Source organism: Triturus cristatus, chromosome 1_2, assembly GCF_964204655.1.
Source record: "Triturus cristatus chromosome 1_2, aTriCri1.1, whole genome shotgun sequence".
Lineage (NCBI taxonomy): Eukaryota > Metazoa > Chordata > Amphibia > Caudata > Salamandridae > Triturus > Triturus cristatus.
In genome coordinates, this window is record NC_140580.1 from 827,786,609 (window position 1) to 827,810,184 (window position 23,576).

General features: G+C 45.8%; 1 protein-coding gene across 4 annotated transcripts in view; it reads left to right on the forward strand.

Moving 5' to 3' along the window:
* Positions 1-6,206: 6,206 nt before the first annotated feature.
* ESPN (espin) overlaps positions 6,207-23,576 on the forward strand; it is an 888,237-nt gene continuing 870,867 nt past the window's right edge. For all 4 annotated transcript variants that reach the window (XM_085608893.1, XM_085608894.1, XM_085608891.1 and 1 more), the window contains exon 1: positions 6,207-7,284. In XM_085608893.1, coding sequence (XP_085465019.1) covers positions 6,991-7,284 — 294 coding nt within the window. In that variant the 5' untranslated portion in view covers positions 6,207-6,990. The remainder of the gene's footprint in view (positions 7,285-23,576) is intronic.

Here is a 23,576-nt window from a genome sequence, read left to right on the forward strand (position 1 = left end):
ACAGAATGCAGAACAATGTCATACATTCACCCCAGTACAGAGATCTGGGCCTAAATCCATCGTTTTTTTGCTCACCATGCCATTCCAGTTTGAACCCAGCCATATGCAAATCAGTCTTGACCCTGTGCCCCATGGGAACAGTCCAGCCCGAACTGCCAAGCCAGGTCCTCCCTGGACTGGAAACAAGCATCCTAGGACCGGTTTCGGGCTTTCAGCCCTCGTCAGCCAGGATAGCTTGATTCCAGTGGCATGGAGAGCAAGGGACTCACGTCTGAGTATACCCTTCCCACTCGGGGTGACAAATGCAAAAACAACAATTGATGGACAGAATGCAGAACAATGTCATACATTCACCCCAGTACAGAGATCTGGGCCTAAATCCATCGTTTTTTTGCTCACCATGCCATTCCAGTTTGAACCCAGCCATATGCAAATCAGTCTTGACCCTGTGCCCCATGGGAACAGTCCAGCCCGAACTGCCAAGCCAGGTCCTCCCTGGACTGGAAACAAGCATCCTAGGACCGGTTTCGGGCTTTCAGCCCTCGTCAGCCAGGATAGCTTGATTCCAGTGGCATGGAGAGCAAGGGACTCACGTCTGAGTATACCCTTCCCACTCGGGGTGACAAATGCAAAAACAACAATTGATGGACAGAATGCAGAACAATGTCATACATTCACCCCAGTACAGAGATCTGGGCCTAAATCCATCGTTTTTTTGCTCACCATGCCATTCCAGTTTGAACCCAGCCATATGCAAATCAGTCTTGACCCTGTGCCCCATGGGAACAGTCCAGCCCGAACTGCCAAGCCAGGTCCTCCCTGGACTGGAAACAAGCATCCTAGGACCGGTTTCGGGCTTTCAGCCCTCGTCAGCCAGGATAGCTTGATTCCAGTGGCATGGAGAGCAAGGGACTCACGTCTGAGTATACCCTTCCCACTCGGGGTGACAAATGCAAAAACAACAATTGATGGACAGAATGCAGAACAATGTCATACATTCACCCCAGTACAGAGATCTGGGCCTAAATCCATCGTTTTTTTGCTCACCATGCCATTCCAGTTTGAACCCAGCCATATGCAAATCAGTCTTGACCCTGTGCCCCATGGGAACAGTCCAGCCCGAACTGCCAAGCCAGGTCCTCCCTGGACTGGAAACAAGCATCCTAGGACCGGTTTCGGGCTTTCAGCCCTCGTCAGCCAGGATAGCTTGATTCCAGTGGCATGGAGAGCAAGGGACTCACGTCTGAGTATACCCTTCCCACTCGGGGTGACAAATGCAAAAACAACAATTGATGGACAGAATGCAGAACAATGTCATACATTCACCCCAGTACAGAGATCTGGGCCTAAATCCATCGTTTTTTTGCTCACCATGCCAATCCAGTTTGAACCCAGCCATATGCAAATCAGTCTTGACCCTGTGCCCCATGGGAACAGTCCAGCCCGAACTGCCAAGCCAGGTCCTCCCTGGACTGGAAACAAGCATCCTAGGACCGGTTTCGGGCTTTCAGCCCTCGTCAGCCAGGATAGCTTGATTCCAGTGGCATGGAGAGCAAGGGACTCACGTCTGAGTATACCCTTCCCACTCGGGGTGACAAATGCAAAAACAACAATTGATGGACAGAATGCAGAACAATGTCATACATTCACCCCAGTACAGAGATCTGGGCCTAAATCCATCGTTTTTTTGCTCACCATGCCATTCCAGTTTGAACCCAGCCATATGCAAATCAGTCTTGACCCTGTGCCCCATGGGAACAGTCCAGCCCGAACTGCCAAGCCAGGTCCTCCCTGGACTGGAAACAAGCATCCTAGGACCGGTTTCGGGCTTTCAGCCCTCGTCAGCCAGGATAGCTTGATTCCAGTGGCATGGAGAGCAAGGGACTCACGTCTGAGTATACCCTTCCCACTCGGGGTGACAAATGCAAAAACAACAATTGATGGACAGAATGCAGAACAATGTCATACATTCACCCCAGTACAGAGATCTGGGCCTAAATCCATCGTTTTTTTGCTCACCATGCCATTCCAGTTTGAACCCAGCCATATGCAAATCAGTCTTGACCCTGTGCCCCATGGGAACAGTCCAGCCCGAACTGCCAAGCCAGGTCCTCCCTGGACTGGAAACAAGCATCCTAGGACCGGTTTCGGGCTTTCAGCCCTCGTCAGCCAGGATAGCTTGATTCCAGTGGCATGGAGAGCAAGGGACTCACGTCTGAGTATACCCTTCCCACTCGGGGTGACAAATGCAAAAACAACAATTGATGGACAGAATGCAGAACAATGTCATACATTCACCCCAGTACAGAGATCTGGGCCTAAATCCATCGTTTTTTTGCTCACCATGCCATTCCAGTTTGAACCCAGCCATATGCAAATCAGTCTTGACCCTGTGCCCCATGGGAACAGTCCAGCCCGAACTGCCAAGCCAGGTCCTCCCTGGACTGGAAACAAGCATCCTAGGACCGGTTTCGGGCTTTCAGCCCTCGTCAGCCAGGATAGCTTGATTCCAGTGGCATGGAGAGCAAGGGACTCACGTCTGAGTATACCCTTCCCACTCGGGGTGACAAATGCAAAAACAACAATTGATGGACAGAATGCAGAACAATGTCATACATTCACCCCAGTACAGAGATCTGGGCCTAAATCCATCGTTTTTTTGCTCACCATGCCATTCCAGTTTGAACCCAGCCATATGCAAATCAGTCTTGACCCTGTGCCCCATGGGAACAGTCCAGCCCGAACTGCCAAGCCAGGTCCTCCCTGGACTGGAAACAAGCATCCTAGGACCGGTTTCGGGCTTTCAGCCCTCGTCAGCCAGGATAGCTTGATTCCAGTGGCATGGAGAGCAAGGGACTCACGTCTGAGTATACCCTTCCCACTCGGGGTGACAAATGCAAAAACAACAATTGATGGACAGAATGCAGAACAATGTCATACATTCACCCCAGTACAGAGATCTGGGCCTAAATCCATCGTTTTTTTGCTCACCATGCCATTCCAGTTTGAACCCAGCCATATGCAAATCAGTCTTGACCCTGTGCCCCATGGGAACAGTCCAGCCCGAACTGCCAAGCCAGGTCCTCCCTGGACTGGAAACAAGCATCCTAGGACCGGTTTCGGGCTTTCAGCCCTCGTCAGCCAGGATAGCTTGATTCCAGTGGCATGGAGAGCAAGGGACTCACGTCTGAGTATACCCTTCCCACTCGGGGTGACAAATGCAAAAACAACAATTGATGGACAGAATGCAGAACAATGTCATACATTCACCCCAGTACAGAGATCTGGGCCTAAATCCATCGTTTTTTTGCTCACCATGCCAATTCCAGTTTGAACCCAGCCATATGCAAATCAGTCTTGACCCTGTGCCCCATGGGAACAGTCCAGCCCGAACTGCCAAGCCAGGTCCTCCCTGGACTGGAAACAAGCATCCTAGGACCGGTTTCGGGCTTTCAGCCCTCGTCAGCCAGGATAGCTTGATTCCAGTGGCATGGAGAGCAAGGGACTCACGTCTGAGTATACCCTTCCCACTCGGGGTGACAAATGCAAAAACAACAATTGATGGACAGAATGCAGAACAATGTCATACATTCACCCCAGTACAGAGATCTGGGCCTAAATCCATCGTTTTTTTGCTCACCATGCCATTCCAGTTTGAACCCAGCCATATGCAAATCAGTCTTGACCCTGTGCCCCATGGGAACAGTCCAGCCCGAACTGCCAAGCCAGGTCCTCCCTGGACTGGAAACAAGCATCCTAGGACCGGTTTCGGGCTTTCAGCCCTCGTCAGCCAGGATAGCTTGATTCCAGTGGCATGGAGAGCAAGGGACTCACGTCTGAGTATACCCTTCCCACTCGGGGTGACAAATGCAAAAACAACAATTGATGGACAGAATGCAGAACAATGTCATACATTCACCCCAGTACAGAGATCTGGGCCTAAATCCATCGTTTTTTTGCTCACCATGCCAAGAATGGAGCATCCTAGGACCGGTTTCTGGCTATCAGCCGTCATCAGCCAGGATAGCTGGACTCCAGTGGCGTAGTGAGCACGGGTCCACGTCTGGGAATACCCATCCCACTTAGGGCGAAAAGCGTTACAACAAACAATTGATGGACGGAATGCTGACAATGCAGACATTCTCCCCCAGTCAAGAGATCTGGGTTAAATCCATCGTTCTTTTGCCCACTACACCACCCCAGTTTAGACATGGCCATATGCAAATCAGTCTTGACCCTGTGCCTCATGACTGGGTGTGAGTGTTTGATTGGTTCTGATGCTCCATCCATCACCACCCCCTTTTGTACTGCTTTGTTCGCCTTAAGTTGGCAGGGTATGCTCAGACGTGAGTCCCTTGCTCACTTTGCCACTGGATTCAAGCAAACCTGGCTGAAGACGGCTGAAATGCCAGAAACCGGTCCTAGGAAGCTTGTTTCCGGTCCAGGGAAGGCATGGCTTGGCAGTTCGGGCTGGACTGTTCCCATGAGGCACAGGGTCAGACTGATTTGCATATGGCCATGTCTGAACTGGGGTGGCAGAGTGGGCTAAAGAACGGTGATGGATCAAACTCAGATCTGTTGACTGGGTGTGAGTGTTTGATTGGTTCTGATGCTCCGTCCATCACCACCCCTTTTGTACTGCTTTGTTCGCCTTAAGTTGGCAGGGTATGCTCAGACGTGAGTCCCTTGCTCACTTTGCCACTGGATTCAAGCAAACCTGGCTGAAGACGGCTGAAATGCCAGAAACCGGTCCTAGGAAGCTTGTTTCCGGTCCAGGGAAGGCATGGCTTGGCAGTTCGGGCTGGACTGTTCCCATGAGGCACAGGGTCAGACTGATTTGCATATGGCCATGTCTGAACTGGGGTGGCAGAGTGGGCTAAAGAACGGTGATGGATCAAACTCAGATCTGTTGACTGGGTGTGAGTGTTTGATTGGTTCTGATGCTCCGTCCATCACCACCCCTTTTGTACTGCTTTGTTCGCCTTAAGTTGGCAGGGTATGCTCAGACGTGAGTCCCTTGCTCACTTTGCCACTGGATTCAAGCAAACCTGGCTGAAGACGGCTGAAATGCCAGAAACCGGTCCTAGGAAGCTTGTTTCCGGTCCAGGGAAGGCATGGCTTGGCAGTTCGGGCTGGACTGTTCCCATGAGGCACAGGGTCAGACTGATTTGCATATGGCCATGTCTGAACTGGGGTGGCAGAGTGGGCTAAAGAACGGTGATGGATCAAACTCAGATCTGTTGACTGGGTGTGAGTGTTTGATTGGTTCTGATGCTCCGTCCATCACCACCCCTTTTGTACTGCTTTGTTCGCCTTAAGTTGGCAGGGTATGCTCAGACGTGAGTCCCTTGCTCACTTTGCCACTGGATTCAAGCAAACCTGGCTGAAGACGGCTGAAATGCCAGAAACCGGTCCTAGGAAGCTTGTTTCCGGTCCAGGGAAGGCATGGCTTGGCAGTTCGGGCTGGACTGTTCCCATGAGGCACAGGGTCAGACTGATTTGCATATGGCCATGTCTGAACTGGGGTGGCAGAGTGGGCTAAAGAACGGTGATGGATCAAACTCAGATCTGTTGACTGGGTGTGAGTGTTTGATTGGTTCTGATGCTCCGTCCATCACCACCCCTTTTGTACTGCTTTAAGATAAAAAGGCAACAACTATGGCTTCGATGCATATAATACTGGAAATGTTTCATCTCTGAAATGATGAGACTGTGAAAGAACTATAACGAGTCTCTTAGAAGTTACATACAAGGCAGTGGAGGGTGGGTGGCACTATTGCAGAGTTCAGATTTTTTTTCATCCTGAGGATGAATGGAGAACCCGATAGAGACCCGTCTCGCGCCTGCTTTTTTAGAAATGCTTAAAGCCCTGTTTATACACTACAAGAAGTAGCAGTTCCACTTAATATCAAACACTCGTAATTAAAATATAAGGGCCCCCCTGGAAAGGCACAGCCGACTAGATTTGAGATGCACCACAAGAGAAGGCAGAGCTGGGTAGAGAAAAGGGACAGTGGAAGACCAGAGGCAGCCTCTGCCCTCTGGAAGAGGTCTCAGAGGCGGCCTCACGAGCCCAGCATGAACAAGATCTCCAGTGCTTCTGCAACAGGTGGTCGGATTGCAGCCCGGGGGAGGGGCTAGACAGGCTGAAAGGCTGCCCTGCTGCCGCACGCGCCATACAGGAGTGAAAGGGGCGGGAGGAGGGAGCCCAATGACCGCTCTCACTGGCTGGAGCAGGAAGACAACAGAGCGAAGGGACCGCGCATGAAGCACCTGCTATGGTTATCCCAGGGCTGCACTCCAACTGGTGCCGAGGGATGAACACGAGGATACCCACCCTAAAGCTAAGTCAACGGGGGCCGGGACTGAAGCAGAGGGGGCAATTCATCGTGACCGGCAGCACTTGGGAAACTTGCTCCAGTACACAGCGCAAGGAAGGTGGGAGTGACGGGCGACCTTGAGCTGGCTAAACCGCTTATGAACCGCGGCAGGGAGAGAAGGACTAGGGGGGCAGAAATATTGCATGCGTAGGTGGGGGCTGCAAAAATTGACTTTTCCTTCTCTGACACAGAAGACAGGACTAAAGGAAGTGAAGGTGGCTGAACCCTGAACTCAGCAGGAGTGTGCTGTTTGTTCCCCACTCGGAGGTTCTGCTCACACTTGGACTCGCTGGAAGTTGGTACCCAATCCTGCTTACCCTCAGTGGAGCTGTCACCACTTGTTGACCTGTCATTTGTAATGCGGACTGATGGCGGGGACTCCCTGGCCAGTTTGCCGCTCCGCGCGCCAGCTGCGTTTCTGATGCTATTGTTTTTGAACTGTCGCCTCGTCTGCAAGCATCGCTTTATCGATTTCGCGCCTTTGTAGCGCAGTGTGAGGAGACTCGCCCATGGCTCGCGCCGTAAAAATACCCGAGCTCACGATGGGCTCTGTTCCCACTTGTTGAAGAGGTTTCACCCCACCCAGTCCTTGAACTGGCCAGGAACAGCTATGGCCCTGGAGCGGACACTCAACGCGGCCCGTCAGGGGGACCTGGAAAGCTTGCGGACCCTGAAGGCAGAGGGGCTGCTAAAGGCAGACCTCCGAGACCCTCTGGGGGCCTCCGCGGCACACCATGCCGCCCGCTCCGGGAAACTGAGCTGCCTTCGGTACCTGGTGGAAGAAGCGGGGGTGGCGGGCAACAGCCGAGCGCGCAACGGGGCCACCCCGGCGCACGACGCCGCAGCTACCGGCAACCTGTCCTGCTTACAGTGGCTGCTCACCCAGGGAGGATGCGACTTCGAGGTAGGTTCTACTTGAAGCGCAATTCTTTCTCCGCCGCCAACCCACACCTTATCATCTTCCCTCCTTCTCTTTCCTCGTGTGAAAAGCTAATTTCTTAAAGCCTCTAGCCGCCTCTCCCTGCCTACATTCCCGCCCTGCCTCACTTCTCATTTTAGTTCATCCATCTTTCGATTGCCCTTTCCACCTTTCTTGCTTCCCAATTCCTTAACGACCCAAACAAACTCACTCCCTTCCACCTTGCTCCCGCGTACCAGCCATCTCTCATTCTTCCAGTCCGACCACCTTTGAGTGCAATTATCTAATGGTCTTCGGAGCCATGGACTTTTTACAGTTCTGTTCCGCTGGAGTGTCTCGCTCTTAAACTCTGAGCATAGGGCACAGCCAATTTCATAGAAAGCTATTGAGACCTGTAACGTCACCACGACCAGCAGCTGAACAATGAAATGTTAGTGTGGGAGAATGTGCATTGCAATCAAAAGTTGCTACCAGAAAGCGCCAGCCTTACGTGTCCCGTGAAGCAGCGTGGAGTTAGCTGGTGATGCTGCTTCCGACAGGCATGGAAACTCAAGCCTCGGAGGTAGGCCTTCGGTATCGGCTTCACTCTATAATTAATGATAGCGCCCGAGAGGCCATTTACAATGGCCATGTTTGCGCACGAAGCACAGAGATCCTTCTGCATTAATGCCTGGCTTGGCGACACCTTGCGCTGACATTTTGTGAGTTTTTTTTAACAGGCATGGTGAAAAAGTGTGCAATGAACGCCTAATTTAGTTCACATGGACAATTTCCAGTGCGTTTAAGTTATTCCAATTACTCAATGGCCGGCCACGTTTACTGTTTTTAAAGGAGAAGGGAGGAGGCCCGAGCCTGCTGCAATTTACGAACGAGCTGAAGACACACCTCTTTCAAGAGCTCTATTGTATTGTGTTGTAATTGCATTTATATAGCGCTTTCTACCCCTGAAGAGGCGTCGAAGCGCTTTTTCGGCGAGTAGCACGCTACTCCGAAACCCATAAAGGATTAATCATGAATTAGTATATTGAAGACATAAAAGTAATTTGAGTAGTGGATGTTAGTCAGTTATTTGGATTGATTTCAAAGTTGATAAAGACTTGAGTAAGATCATAACAGAGAAGTCATCGGTTACATATAGGAGGGCACAAACACTGAAGAATATTCTCAGTACTAGTGATACTGTGAGATCTAAGGTTAAGAAAGCTAAAGATTGGCTTACGAATAAAGTTAGTGGTTGTTTAAAATGTAGTACCTGCGTTTATTGTATATCATGGCACAGTACCTGTTCACTTCCGCTTTAAGGACTCCGCTACCCTTCCAATAATTTGTTGACTCTGCGTATGACCCTGTACCATGTTCCCTTGCCTTTCAGCTAGGTATGCACTATAAAAAATAAGAGAGAGTGACACTTTTTCCACAGTTCGACAGGTACAGTGAGCATCTGGTGAGATGCTGTCTTCAGGCACTCTCCGAAGAAAGTGAATCTGTTCAGAAGCGCCCTTTAACAAGCACTAAAATCGATAGCAATAATCTATAGAAATTTTATTAGTAAATATGCTATTCTCACAGTATTGCGTTCAGATTATACCTATAGGTCCCTGTATGCACCCAAACCTCGAAGGGACCCCTTGTAACTAGCCTAAACAGCCAGTGCAGAGTTCTCTGTTCAAAGCCAGCTGCAGGGCCCTGGCCTTACTAATAAAAATATCGGCAACAAATATTGAGAACACAAATATCAACTTTACATACTCTGTATGAAATGTAAAAATATCGACTTTAAAAATATGCTACACAATATCGTCATTAAATAGGTAAATATATTGAGTTGTACGTATTAAACATTTATTTTAAAATATATATTAACTTTTTTCATATCTTACATTAAAAAAATACATATATCAAATGTATATACAATTGTATAACTTACAAACATAACATGAAAATATACACTTCAAAATAAAAGCAAAAAATCATAACATTGAAATACCGTCAATTAAACATACTTATAATAATTATAATTACACACATTGAATCTTAGAAAACATAAAAAATGACAATATTAAAATAAAAAGTACAAATAATACTACTCCAAAAAGTATATAGTAAAAATAATTTCAATGAAACTAGCTTTATAATTAAACTACCCAAATTTAAGTTCAAACATTTGTAATTTAAAAAAAAAAAATAGACTTAGAGAGGGTCAAATTCACTTCTGCTACTTCAGCCTGAAGAATAGTAGGGAAAGTGTTGGACTTTGAAAGGGTCAGATTTCCTGTTCCCACTCCAACGCAAGCAACAGTAGGGAAAGTGTGACACTTCAGAGGGTTCATATTTCCTTTTCCTTTTCCAACATAAACAACAGTAGCCAAAGTTCTGAAGTTTAGAGAGATCAGATTTACTATCCCAACTCCAACTTAAGCAACAGTAAGGAAATGTTGGACTTTGGAGAGAACAGATTTAGGGGCCTATTGCGACTTTTTGGCAGAGCGGTGGCGCAGCGGTGCAAACCTCCGTGCCAACTGCTCCGCTAAAGGTCACGCTGCCCGCCAGATTACGACTTTTTAGTAGTCCGGCGGGCTGCGTGGCAGTCCAATGGCAGTGCCTCTTTTAAAGTCGTTATTCCATTAAAAAAAGCACCACAATGACTAATACTAATTGAAGTTTTATTGTATTTTATTATATATGTTTAACAAACATAAACTTTTAGAAAAAACTTACAATCACTGGAAGATGTCATCAGTGACATCACTGACCATGTCATGAATGAACGATGTCATATGTGAGGTCATAAGCAGTACATTGTGGGGGCGTGATTTATAGTTGGCTCAGTTAACTATAATTGCTGAATTTCTATGGTTTTGTACCAGCCTAACCATAATGTCCTTGTAACCTATGATTTTTTCAGTAAATTTCAAAGTTTTTTTGAAATTTGATTTACCTAACTGTAATATCCCTGTAACCTTTGGTATTTCCAGTGAATTTCTATGGTTTTTGAAATTCTATTTCCTAACTGTAATGTCTCTGCAACATTTGTTTTTTTCAGTGAATTTCCACGTTTTTTAGAACTCTATTTCCTAACTATAACAAAATTGTAATTCTCTAACTATAACCTTTGGGAGTGGGTGTGTTAGTGGCAGTATAGGTAGGTTAGTGCGTGTGTGAGTCTCTGAGTGGGTGAGTGAGTGAGTGCATGAATGTCTGAGCGGGTCTTTGAGTGGTTGTGTGAGTGTCAGAGTGGGTCTGTGAGTGGGTCCGTAAGTGTGTAATTGGATCTGGCAGTGGGCAAGTGAGTCTTTGAGTGGATCTGTGAATGATAACTAATCCTGGGCGTGAAATTTCGCTCCGGTCGCGGAGTTTGTGAAATTTAGCAACTCAGTGTTTTGCGGAGAATGCAGAGTGGCCGATAAACTCTGCAGAATTTTTTGTATGCCATAGGTGAGCACGATCGAGCAACCAAAGTTGCAACCTGTAGTGTGCCAGGGAGGCCCGGTTCCTTTGCAGAGTGGTTGAGAAAGGGGGTGGGGCCTCTGACCACATCTCAGCAAGCTGGCTGTGGGAGACTTACCTGTGGCAACAGGAGGAGCTCTAGGCCCACTACGACTTTCAGCAGCATAGGGGGACATAATCCCCCAACCACTAGTGCACCAGGAAGCCCCTGTGCAGAGTAGTTGAGAAAGGGGGTGGGGCCCCCGACCATGTCTCAGCAATCCCACTGTGGGGGACTTACTTGTCACAATAGTAGGGGTTCTTGGCCCTCAATGACCCTTAGCAGCCAAGGGGACTTCATCCCACAATAAGTAGTGCGCCAGGAGGCCTGTGTGCAGAGTGCTTAAGAAAGGGGGCAGGGCCTTCCAACGACATCTCAGTAGTCTAGCTGTGGGGGACATACTTGTGGCAACAATAGGGGTTATTGTCCCCCAGCTTCCCTCAGCAGCCAAGGGAACTTCGTCCTCAACCTGTAGTGTGCCAGGAGGCCAAGGTCCTTTGCAAAGTGGTTGAGAAAGGGGTCGGGCCTCCAACCACATCTCAGCAAGCCGGCTGTGAGGGACTTACTTGTGGCAACAACAGGGCTTTTGGCCCCCAACGACCATCAGCAGCCTAGGGGACGTCATCCCCCAACCACTAGTGCACTAGGAGGACCCTGTGCAGAGTGGTGGAGAGAGGGGTTGGGGCCTCTGGCAATGTCTCAGCAGTCCCACTGTGGGGGAATTACTGGTCACAACAATAGGGGTTTCTGGCCTCCAACGACCCTCATCAGCCAAGGCGACTTCATCCCCCAACCAGTAGTGCGCCAGGAGGCCCCTAGGCAGAGTGGTTGAGAAAGGGGGCGGGCCTCCGACGAGGCCTCAACAATTCCTAGCAAACATCGCTGACCTTTATTTTGCCTCTTTCTGACCTTTATTCTGCCTCTCTCTGCTCCTTTCTGACCTTTATTTTTCCTCTTTCTGCTCTGACCTATATCATGCCTCTTTCTGCTCATGTCTCACCTTTCTTTTCCATCTTTCTGCTCATTTCTCACCATTTTTTGCCTCTTTCTCCTCATTGCTGGCCTTTACTTTGCCTCTTTCTGCTCATTTCTCACCTTTATCTCCCTTTTTCTGCTTGTTTCTGACCTCTATTCTGCCTTTTAGTGCTCGTTTCTCACCTTTATGTTGCCTTTCTGCTCATTTTTTACCTTTATCAACCTCCTGTCTGCTCGTTTCTCACCTGTTTTTGCCATTTTCTGCTATTTTGCCTCTTTCTGCTCATGTCTTGTCTTTTTTTGCCTCTTTCTACCTGTTACTGATCTCTATTTTGCCTCTTTCTGCTCATTGATGACCTTTATTTTGCCTCTTTCTGCTAATTTCTGACCTTTATTATGCCTCTCTCTGCTCCTTTCAGAATTTCATTTAGCCTCTTTCTTCTCGTAGCAGACCTTTATTTGCTACTTTCTGCTCACTGCTGACCTTTATTTTGCCTCTTTCTGCTTGTTTCCAACTTTTATTTTGCTTCTTTCTGCTCATTGCTGATCTCTATTTTCTGTCGAGCTGCTGGATGCTGACCTTTATTTTGCCTCTTTCTGCTCTTTGCTGATCTCTATTTTGCCTCTTTCTACTTGTTGCAGGCCTCTCTTTTGCCTCTTTCTAGTAGTTCCTGGCCTCTATTTTGCCTCTTTCTGCTTGTTGCTGACCTTTTTTTTCCTTTTCTGCTCGTTTCTGACCTTTATTCTGCCTCTTTCTGACCGTTTCTGACCTTTATCTTGCCTCTTTCTGCTCATTCTTGACCTTAAACTTAATAGATCCCCAGCACACGTCAAAACAATGTTTCTTGGATTTCAAAATTAATGCACAACAGTTAGCAGAAATTTTCGGAACACATGTAAGTTTTCTTGTTTTTATTCCTGTGTGTCTTCAAGCAGAAATAGCTCTCTGAACAGTAGCAGCTAACACGTGTTTCGTCGCTCAGGGGCAAAATCCCGCAACTTTTTCAAGCCTCTTTCCTTTTCGGTACTGCACTCGGCTTCACACAGGAACCCTGTTTCACTATGCGATTCGTAGATATCTCACACAAGATCCAGTGTCGTATGAAACATATGCAAATCCGGGTTACAGTACCGAACACAGTCAGAACGTCGTCTGATGCAAAATCCCATGTGGGACGGAAGTATAACCACGTAATATAAATTTTCATCGAAAAGGAAAGAGCCTTGAAAAAGTCGCGGGATATTGCCCCTGAGCGACGAAACACGTGTCAGCTGCTACTGTTCGGAGAGCTATTTCTGCTTGAAGACACACAGGAATAAAAACAAGAAAACTTACATGTGTTCCGAAAATTTCTACTTACTGTTGTGCATTAATTTTGTAATCCAAAAAACATTGTTTTGACGTGTGCTGGGGATCTGTTAAGTTTGCATGTTTTGGTGGCCTTGGTCACCAAGATTTTGAGGAGGTAGGTGGTTCTCCCCACCCTGCAAGCACCGTCACCTAGATACCATTGTGACGTATAAATTAGTGATATTTTCCTTAGTGGCGCCAAGACACCTATAACAAGTATACCACCGTAGCAATTCATTAATACAACATTCTTGACCTTAATCTTGCCCCTTTCTGTTAATTTCAGACCTTTATTGTGCCTCTTTCTTATCATTTCTGAACTTAATTTTTTGTCTTTCTCCTCTCCTGGGCCCATGGACGGAGCCTCAATGGCCCAGCGGTCACAGCTGCTTCTGACTCCTGCGGTACCCGATATTGCTCCCGCAAGCAGGGAAATGCTGAAAATAGCATATCTACTTATGGGAGCAATGTTTTTTTGTTTCACTTCAGGAATTTTTTTGGCCCACATTCATTTATCATGATTTGCCCAGGGTAGGTGGCTCGCACATTTAATTAAACAATTACCCCGGGCAGGTGGCCCACCTCTGGGCTAAATATTCGTGAAGCACGGGAGTCCGCACTTCTTTTATAAAAACATTTTGGCAGGAGCTGTGGATTCAGCGTGGCTCCCGCCAAAAATATAAAAAACAGATTGTTTTGCCATGGCAGGGTCCCTCTGGGAACTCAACCCCACATCTAGGGGGTGGTCATGGTATTCCTATCCTGCTCCCTTCTCTTTTTCTAACATTTTTGGGGGCACTGGGCTGAAACAGAGTTCTACGATGGCGGCCAACACTTCCTGGTTGGAAGTGTTGGCAGCCAATCAGATTTGAGCATGGGGACTGTTGGATCCTCAGAGGATGCACGTCCCTATTTATACAAATTTGGATTTTCGTTAATATTTCCAATACTGCTTAATGGATTTACTCCAATTTACAAAAAAATTTGCTTTCTGGACCAACAGCTACCTTTCTGCCAAATGTGGTGTAATTCCGTTCTGCAGTTCGGGCTGCAGTCATGTCTGAAATTCCCTATGGGAATTATCATGGGAAATGCATGTTTTTGGCCCCCCCTTTTCTTGGCTACTGCTTGATGGACCCCCCCAAAACATTCCATGCACAATAAGAATCACCAGGGCGCTATTTTTGGAAAAATCTGTGAAGATTTGTCAAACTGGGCCAAAAATATAAGCAAATCAAAAAACTCTTTTCCTATGGAAACTAGGTCCTAACTATAACTACCTACTGGTGACCGCCATGAATAAAAAAGATTTCCACATAAAAAAACTTTACAAAATTGTGAACATTATATACTTAATAGAAATATTTAATAACTAAAACAATAAATTAACATATACAATTATAAATAAAAGTATATTAAAAGGTATCAATTAAAACATTCAAAAATACATTTAAAGCACACCCCACCCCTTTACCCTAAGTTCTAAAACACACAAAAAGAAATTAAAATAACACTAGAAAAAAATAACAAAAAAGAGCATTAAAAAAAGAACACTATAAGCTTTTGATATAAAAAAACAAAAATATAGTTAATTCTAATCCAAATTATTAAAGGCACATAAATAATACACAAAATCAATTATTTAATTAGCCAATGAACAATTTAAAAATGGAAGTTCCATTTTTAAATGTCTAATAAGGAATTAGGAAAATAATTTATAATGGTAACAATCAAATTTACAACCGATTTCTTTAACCAATTAAAAAAAAGTATTTTTTTAAACCCAACAATAAAAAAAAACACTGAAATACAATAAGAAAAACCTTAAATATGTTAACAAATAAAAAAGACACAAAAAATGATCACACACACCATTAAAAGTATATCAGCTTATTAAACAAAAACTGATAAAACACAACACATATTTAAAAAGCAATATCTCGTATCACTAATTAAAAAAAGTTAATTCTTAAAAAGGATATTTTTATGTCAGTATTCTGTTGCACAATATTCTTAACATTGTAATATTTTTGACACAATTTTGTGTAAATCGATATTTTTTAAATCATATTTTGTTCAAATACCTTTTTAGTGTAGTGATTTGGAATTCCAATGGTTAGTCACTGAGTAGTTTATCCTTGTATTGTCAGAATCCAAAATCAGGACCTTGCTGCCTTGCCATTTTAGATCAGATCCCTTATTCTAGGGTGTTTTATAGACCTAAACTAATTTGTTTTTAATAACCAAGGGTCATCTTATATATTTACTGCATATGATTTGAAATATTTTGTGTAATTTCTTTTTTTAGCAGTTACTTGTTTTCATAGATTTTTTTCCCTTGAGAGATTGGTTCAAGTGGAAAATATCTTGCAGGAACTATGAAACTGGTATGCTGCAGCCACGCAAAACTTCCTGATCAAAAACATCTACTGGCATTATATACGTGAGGTACCACCCTACAGTATTATGCAAAGTTTACATAATTTAAGTGAAATCTATGCATGCTACAAATACGAAATATTGTACAATTTCACCGCGAACCCATACAACTCAGTATAGAAAGTGTTCTTTAAGAAGGTCATCTTCAAATTCTGTAAGATAGAGGTGTTCTCGAGCACCTGAGGTCACATCATGAGACATAGGGCCTCATTTAGAGTTTGTTGGAGCATAAGCAGTGCCATAACTTGACAGCGCCCCACCACTTCAAAGTCACAGTTTCTATTTAGAATCTGGGAAGCACTGTGTTTACAGTGGTGAAGTGTTTGCATCTCCACCAGGCACATCTCTGACCTGGCAACCCATCTTCCGAAGCGTTACCAGGTCACAATGAATGTCACACTGACTTGTTGAGGGCAGGGCAACTCTCACTCATTTTCCCTGCCCATAGGCATGGCAGACATGGATAGGAAGAATATAGAATGACCCACATATGTACGACGAAATCTACCTGCTCTCCAGGGCCATTTGCTGTTTGTATTGAGAAAACAAATTCCTGATTTTGAAATTTATTTTCTCTAAAAAGTTTGCAAAGTAGGGGGCTCATTACGATGGCGGGTGGACTTGGTCCACCTGCCACCGTAGCCGTGTTTGGGACCGCCCGCCAGACATGCAGCGGTCCCACCACTGCGATTAGGATTTGCTGGCTGCAGCACCGTCCGCAATGTTAAAGGTGCTTGCACCTCATTTCCCTGCACCACGTGGCAGGCACACTTGGTGTATGGAAATGCAGGGGGTACCATGGGTACCCCCCGTGCAGCAACAACCCTCCCACACAAGGGGGCTCCCAAACTCAATCCCCGCCAGCCTTTCCATGGTGGCATTGCCGCCATGGAAAGGCCTCTTCAAACCCACATCCTAATATGGCGGACGGTGCTTGCTAGGCATTGCCACCATATTAGTGGCCCTGCTCCGTCCGCCAGGCAATCGGTGCAATTGCCTCTGGCGGAAAAGCGGCAGACAGACTGTTCGTCTGCCGCGGTACCCACCGCCATCCTAATTTGGCGGTGGGTAAATCAATATGTGATAGCGGAAGGACTGCCAATGCCGGCCCAACAGTGGCGGTCCTTCCGCCATCAATAATGAGCCCATAGGTTCTTAGTCATGGTGCCTTCTTGGCAAACTTTCAGTTTTGTGATGGCAGCTGACATAGCTAGGAATATGCAGCGCCCTAGTAGCTTTGATTATGCTTTTATTATAGCCTCTCTTTTACTTATTAACACACCACCTAGTGCACTGGCTTAAAGTTGCTTGGGAGAACAAATAAATAATAGTATTTGTCCCTTGTGGGAGATATGGTCCTTAGCAAGAGACCACCTTAAAGGTGGAGGTAGTCTGCTGGTTTTGTAGTCGACAAGTGGCAACCACTGCACCATCGTAGAACAATGAATACATTTCTGACGACTACCCTATATGATTAGGGCTTCGGACTACCTATGCCCCGCCGCAGCTGACAGGGAACTGCTGTTCCCTGGCAGTGTTGCGGCAGTCGGGAGGCCGCAATATGCTTGGCAGGACTGCTGTGGTCCCGCCAAGCATATTACGAGTTTCCTCTTCACCGGCGGTGTCATGGAGGTTCCTACTCCATGAACACTGTGGTGGAGAGGAAACAAAGGGGGCCCTGCAGGGCCCCCTGTGACACCTATGCATGTGGATGCATGCAGGGGGCAAACATGGGCCCCCTGTGTGCATGCACCCCAGCTCCTGCACAGCATGGACTTTTCAGTTCATGACGGGCAGGAACTGTTTTTGACATTCCCATTGTGGTGCCTGTTTTCTGAGGCACCACGGTGGGAACGCCAAAAAACAGCCCCCCAGATAGGAGGAAACTCCTAATCTGGCAGGTAGTTTGACCATGGCTTTAGCAGTGCGGTGGTGGGGTGGACCCGGCACCGCACCGTCAAAGTCGTAATCATGCTCTAAGTGGCGAGTCATCCATTGATCCCACCCACCCGACTGTGACAAGCTAACCTATGGCTGGCATCTGTAACTGCAAATAGATAGTATAGTCCCAAATAAACAGCAAAAATAAACAGTGATTTTGGATCATGAAACCTTTTATGCTAAGGCAATGGTTATCCACTTCATAGATTTCTAGCTATTCTAAACAATCGCATCACAAAGGAAGTAAAAATTGCCATTATTGCAGTTTTGATAGCTCTGGAATTAGAAAGTTTAAACCATTTACAGGGAGGCCCTTTGCTCAGGCTCCCTTCCTTCATCAAAGTATGAAGCCACAACGGTCCTATTGAAAAGAAAAACATAAAAAATCCTTAGATTAGCAACTTGTATCCACTAACATTCTTGAAACATGGGTATGCAAAAGTCCTAGCTAGGTGTTTGGCTTTAACACTCAATCCCATTTTGTCCCTCCTCCTCATAAAGCACGGGTTGCAATTCCACAGAAAACAAGCATAGGCTAGTTCATGTAATCACTGCCAGTCAAGCTCCATTGGAGCAATCCTGTTAATGGATGGCTATAAGATCACATGGGAGTATAGATATGATACCTTGAATGCTTTCAGTATCACTGGCCATTTCCAACCACTGGTCCACCTACCATTTACAAACCCTCAGGGTTCCAATACTCACAAATTATTACCTCTCTCCCCTTTTTAGCACACACTATAGATCTTGGTATGAATCTCTTGCTGTGACAATTCAAACAGAGGAAAAAGTTACAGGCACACATATCTGATCTCAAAACCTACCACCCACCTTCCTACTCTTCCTCGATGTCTATAGCTAACTCTTAGTACAGGGTTGACTTTCTTAAGTTCAAATTGATGCTTTTATGAGACACTGCATGATGAGTTGCAGCCATTAACTCTCAGCTCCGGTTACAGAAAAATGATATTATTTAGGGACATAAGAGCAAAACTATGACCAGACCCTGTGCAAATAAAAGATGATCCAGCGAATTGGAATAGGGTCCTTCTCATTCATGGATTACATTATTGTATTAAAGATGAATACTATTCTCATTGCTGTATGTCTTCCAAATGCTACCAGTCAGTGGATATTTAAGAGCTATTATAGATGTAAGATTGGCTTATTCAAATATGTATGACACAAAAAGGTCACATTCAGGTTACCTTCCTTAAGGGCAACCCAAACAGCAGCTGCGATGGTGTTACCCTACTTTTAGTGCCAGGGGAGTAGCCAGAAAATAATAAATAAAAAAATGCTTTCAACTCAAGCTCTGATGGCACCAAACAAGCAAGGTATATCCAGCCCGAACCTCCATAAAAGAGCACCCTTGCCTCTTCCATCCAAGAATCAGTCTATTCATCCTTTCACCCTTCCTTCCACCCACTGATATCCAACATTTCACCTTTATATTCTCTCATCCATTTATTCTTTTAGCCATCATTTTTAATAATAATAATACTTTATTGCGTGATTTAAAAAAAACCATTGCAAATACAAAGTTAAAATATCAAGAAAAATTCATTTAAAATAGACTAGTTTAGTCCTGTAAGCTAAAAAAAGTCAGATTGTGCCTGCCAAGACGTTATGCCAACTGAGGGTTGCTAACTGGGGAACCCTCACAAATTTTTTTTTCAGCGTAGGCCATGAACCTTACCATGGCACAGTTTAGTTTGATGTTCTTGGGGTCAAAGCAAGCCAACACTGCTTCTCTACAAGTTCTAATCTTTCTTGTGTTCCAGTGATGTTTGAGAAGGGCCCGTCTGTTTGTCAGTAGTTTTGGGCATAGACATATGATGTGTGTAATGTCTTCTTTTTGGTCCCCACAAAGTCGGCAGAGAACTTGCCCACGTTCTTTTTTCCATTTTGGCAAGTGAACCAACAAGTTAATGGCTCCCAGTCTCAATTTTAGGAAACTTAGTTTTGTTCGTACAGAGAAGGGAGCGATTAGGTACTGTTGTGAGGTTGACAAGGCGTAAGATTGCAGCGTCAGCCACCCGTGACTTCTTTTCGCTAGACGAGCCTTGTCTTCCACTATTGAAAGGTGTTTAGTGCTTTTTTTCGCTAGCCGTTTGAATTCCTTCTGGCTAATGTGCATGTTCCAGAGATCATTTAGACCTAAAGTGGTTAGGCCTTTTGCCAAGTAGTTGTGTCCTGCTCGCCATTTGTTTGTGTCAAGACTAGCCCACAAATGGATGCCTAGACTTCCATCCTTAGATGACCTTAGCTTGTGACAGCACACGAGAAAGGTCATAGCTCTTGCAAGTGATTGCTGGAAGATTCCAAATTCCAGCCTGATTTGTGCCAGAGATGTTTGAGGAGGAAGCTTGAACACTGATCTGTAAATCTTTGAAACTATTTTGTCCAATTGGCAGCAATCTAGTCCTTTGAGGACTTCACTGCCGTAGGTTAGAGTAGGAATGATTTTCGCCTGGGCAACCTGTAGTGTAGGTGCAAGGGTTGGACCTTGTAGTTTCTTTTGAATAGAGCCAATTGCAAAGGCAAGTGCAGCACCCTTCCTTTTTTGTTCTTCTAAGTGAGATTTGTATTTGTCATTATTGTTGTATATGACTCCAAGGTACTTATGGCAGTTGGATTCGGCAGTGCTTTCCTTATTAAGGGTCCAGGACAAATTCTTGGCTTTCCCAGGACGAACCACCAGAATTTTGGTCTTTTTGTTGTTAATCACAAGTTCGTTCTTGTTTGAATATTCAAGAGTGGCGTCCAGGAGCCTTTGCATTCCGATCTTTGTTTTACTCAGAAGCACCACGTCATCGGCGTATAAAAGGTTTGACAACAAGAGGCCAGTTACTTTAGGAGCGTGGGAATTAACCTTGTTTAGGGCTTCTGGAAGGTCGGATAAAAATAAATTGAAAAGTGTCGGGGCTAGGACACAGCCCTGTTTTAATCCTTTTCCCGTTGGAATTGGGCGGGATAGTTTTGAGCCGTCCCCGACCTTGATCCTGACCCATGTGTCCTGATGTAAAAGTTGTAAAGCTCTTAGGAGGTTGGCTGGAATGTTAAGACTGGACAACTTCTTCCAGAGCTTTGATCTATTCACATTGTCGAAGGCCGCTTGGAAGTCAATAAAACCCATGTAGAGAGGGCAGGAGCTGGACTTGGCTTGGTCAATCAGACAAGAGAGGGTCATAAGATTGACAGATGTACCTGTATTTTTTGTGAACCCGGTCTGATTTGGGGGAATAACAGAATTGTCGTCTGCCCATTCCCTAAGTGAGTTAAGCAGAACTCCCGCGAAGTACTTAGCTTCGTTATCGATGAGGGCGATGAGGCGATAATTCCTCGGTGATTGTTTATCCCCACCCTTAAAGATTGGCACAAGAATGGATCCCCGCCAAGAAGGCGGTATGGTGTTGTTCTGCCAAATTGAGTTGAATAAAGTGCTAAGCTTCCCAGCCCAAAAAGATGCATCGTCCTTGAACAAAGCTTGTGGAATTCCTCCTGGGCCTGGTGCCCCGTCCTTCCGTCCCTTTTTTATCAGTTTTTCAATCACTGCCTTCTGGGTTGTTATGGTTTCTGTACCGCTTTGAGGCTGAAGGCTCTCTTTTATTATTTTCGTTTTGGATTTATCATTCCAGCAAACTCTTGTTTGCAAATTTGTGGTGTTCGAAACATGTGCCCAATTGGCTTCTTCGTGTGCCGTTTTGTGTTTGACTAGGGGCCTCCGATTTAAGATAGTTGCATCCTGATTGTTGAAGTGGAGATGGAGGAACGCTGCCCATTCAGATTCCAAAATACCTGATGAAGCAACTTTCGATGCACGCCCAGAAGCGTTATTGATTGTCCTCCAAAACCTTGCGGAGTTATTCGTTTTAATGTCATGCTGCAATTTCACCCAGAACGAGTTCAATTGATTTCTGCGTAGCTCTCTTTTAGCTTTCTTTAAGTAGCTGCGGGCCGCTCTCAATTTTGTTATTTTTGTGAGGTCCGTTGGATCACTTTTTAGCGCCCACCAGCTTTGGTTCATGGATCTTGTTGCAGCTTGTATTTCACGATTCGAGTTGGGCGTCTGCTTCGGCCCAATCTGGGTCGCGTGTTTTACTGGTTGAGCATATTTTTCGGAGAGGTCAGTTGCAAATGTTGACCAATTGGAGATTATGTCATCCGGGCGTCCATAGTGGTGCTCAATAAGTCCTTTGGCCTCTATTGCTACTAGTTGAAGATTATTGAAGGAACATTTAATTCGTTTTAGATTGATTGTAAAACTCTCAGATGGCAGTGCCCTTCCTTCATCAAGTTGCATGACCCTAGTCCTCAACGATATTACTTGGGGGCAGAGGTCACTTTCAGGTCTGCTCCCTAAACTGAAATCCGTTATTTGTTGAAAAAGAGAGAGGGTAGCGAATGTATAGTCTATTAGTGAGGTACCTTTTTTCGATATGTAGGAGAAACCAGGAGGCTTGTCTGAGGGGAAAACGACCATTAAGTGCTCTGAGGCCCAAATTTTCAAGATTGCCTTGAAGGGATCGTCCCTTTGGGTCGTTCTTGTGCCTTCCTGGATGGGCCAACGGTGGTATCTCCCAAATGCTGTCGTGTGATTTGGTGACCTAATTTTTCTCTAAATCAGACATTAGCCACATGTTAAAATCACCTGTTAATAAGATTTCTGGATCAGAGGGTCCTGTTTTCACTCTTACTATTGTCGAAGTCACTTCATCTATGAAGGAAAGCCTTGATGCTGTAGTTGGCCGGACGTAGACGTTCATTAAGATCAAGGTCCGGTGTTGGCCATTACTAGGGATATAAGAAATTCCCACACATTGGAGACAATGTGATGAGCCCAGAAGGTCCCAAGAAGTAACTGTGTTTTTGATTGATATGTAGATTGTAAGGCCGTCGCTTCCTCTTCCCAACCGATTCAATTTTTGGGCTGGAATGTGGTGAGTTTTGAAACCTTCTATGTGCTGCGGTTCAAAAAGCCATGTCTCTTGTAGTAATAGTATGTCGAATTCCTGGAGATAGGAAATAGTGGTGTTGTCCTCAAGTTTGCTTGTTAGACCGTGGATGTTCCACGAACAAATTCTTAGGGAAGTCGTTGCGTGGCGGTATTCCCTGTTGGTCTGTCATCGTAAAAGGCGAGTTGTGTTCAGTGTACCAGCCAACCATGACCATGTTGCGGCCTCTTCCGGATCCCTGAGTGGTGTAGAGCCGTCATCTCTTTGTTCCCTCTGTTTGTAAGCAGGGGTGGGAGTTTTGTTACGAGCACCCCTGAGGACCGAATATACTGCGCCCCTCCCTGGGCGTGTGAGTTCCTCGCCGTGGCTTGCCTGCAGGATGTGTGGATAACCCGTTACCCTGCCCGGTTTCATCTGTATACCCCATTGCTTGAAGGTGTCTATTTGCCCTAGGATGTTGTTCATTACCTCTGCTGAGCTCCAGGTGACCTTTGTTGTTTCGTTTGTTTGGCCCGGACTCGGTGCAATAAATTCTATTGATGTTATGTCATGAGTGGTTATTTGTTTTGACAGACCTGATGCTTGGATCAGCTTCATGATGTTGCCACGATTTAAAACTTCATGGCTGCCTTTTGACTGGTATTCAGGATAGAAATAAGTGAAGCAGGCGTCCCCCCTCGCTGCAGTAATTAGCGTCCTTGGGGTTGCCTCTATGCTTTGTGCACTAGACGTGTGATCTGCTTTTCGCAGAGGACCCGTGGCTTGGTCTTCATGTGGTGCTCCTACGACTTTTTCATTTTGCCGTTGACCAACGGCCCCTTTGCAGCTGCCTGGAAATGCGCCCTGTTGGTTGTTGGCGTGGCTGATTGTAAAAACTTGGTTTGAGGACATGGTATGACCGGGAAAATTTGTCGAAGAGCAGGCTGTTTGGCTTTGGTTCGTGGTGAACTGCTTAATAGGCATGTTTGGGGGAGCCAGGTGGATGTTAGTGGATTGCACTTCTGTCACACTGTGCACCCTTTTACCTGCGGGTAACATTGCTGGGTCCTTTTCCGTTGATGGTGGACCTGTGCCCCTCTTCCTATTTTTAATGTCTGGCGTAATTGGTTGTTCTTCCCTTATG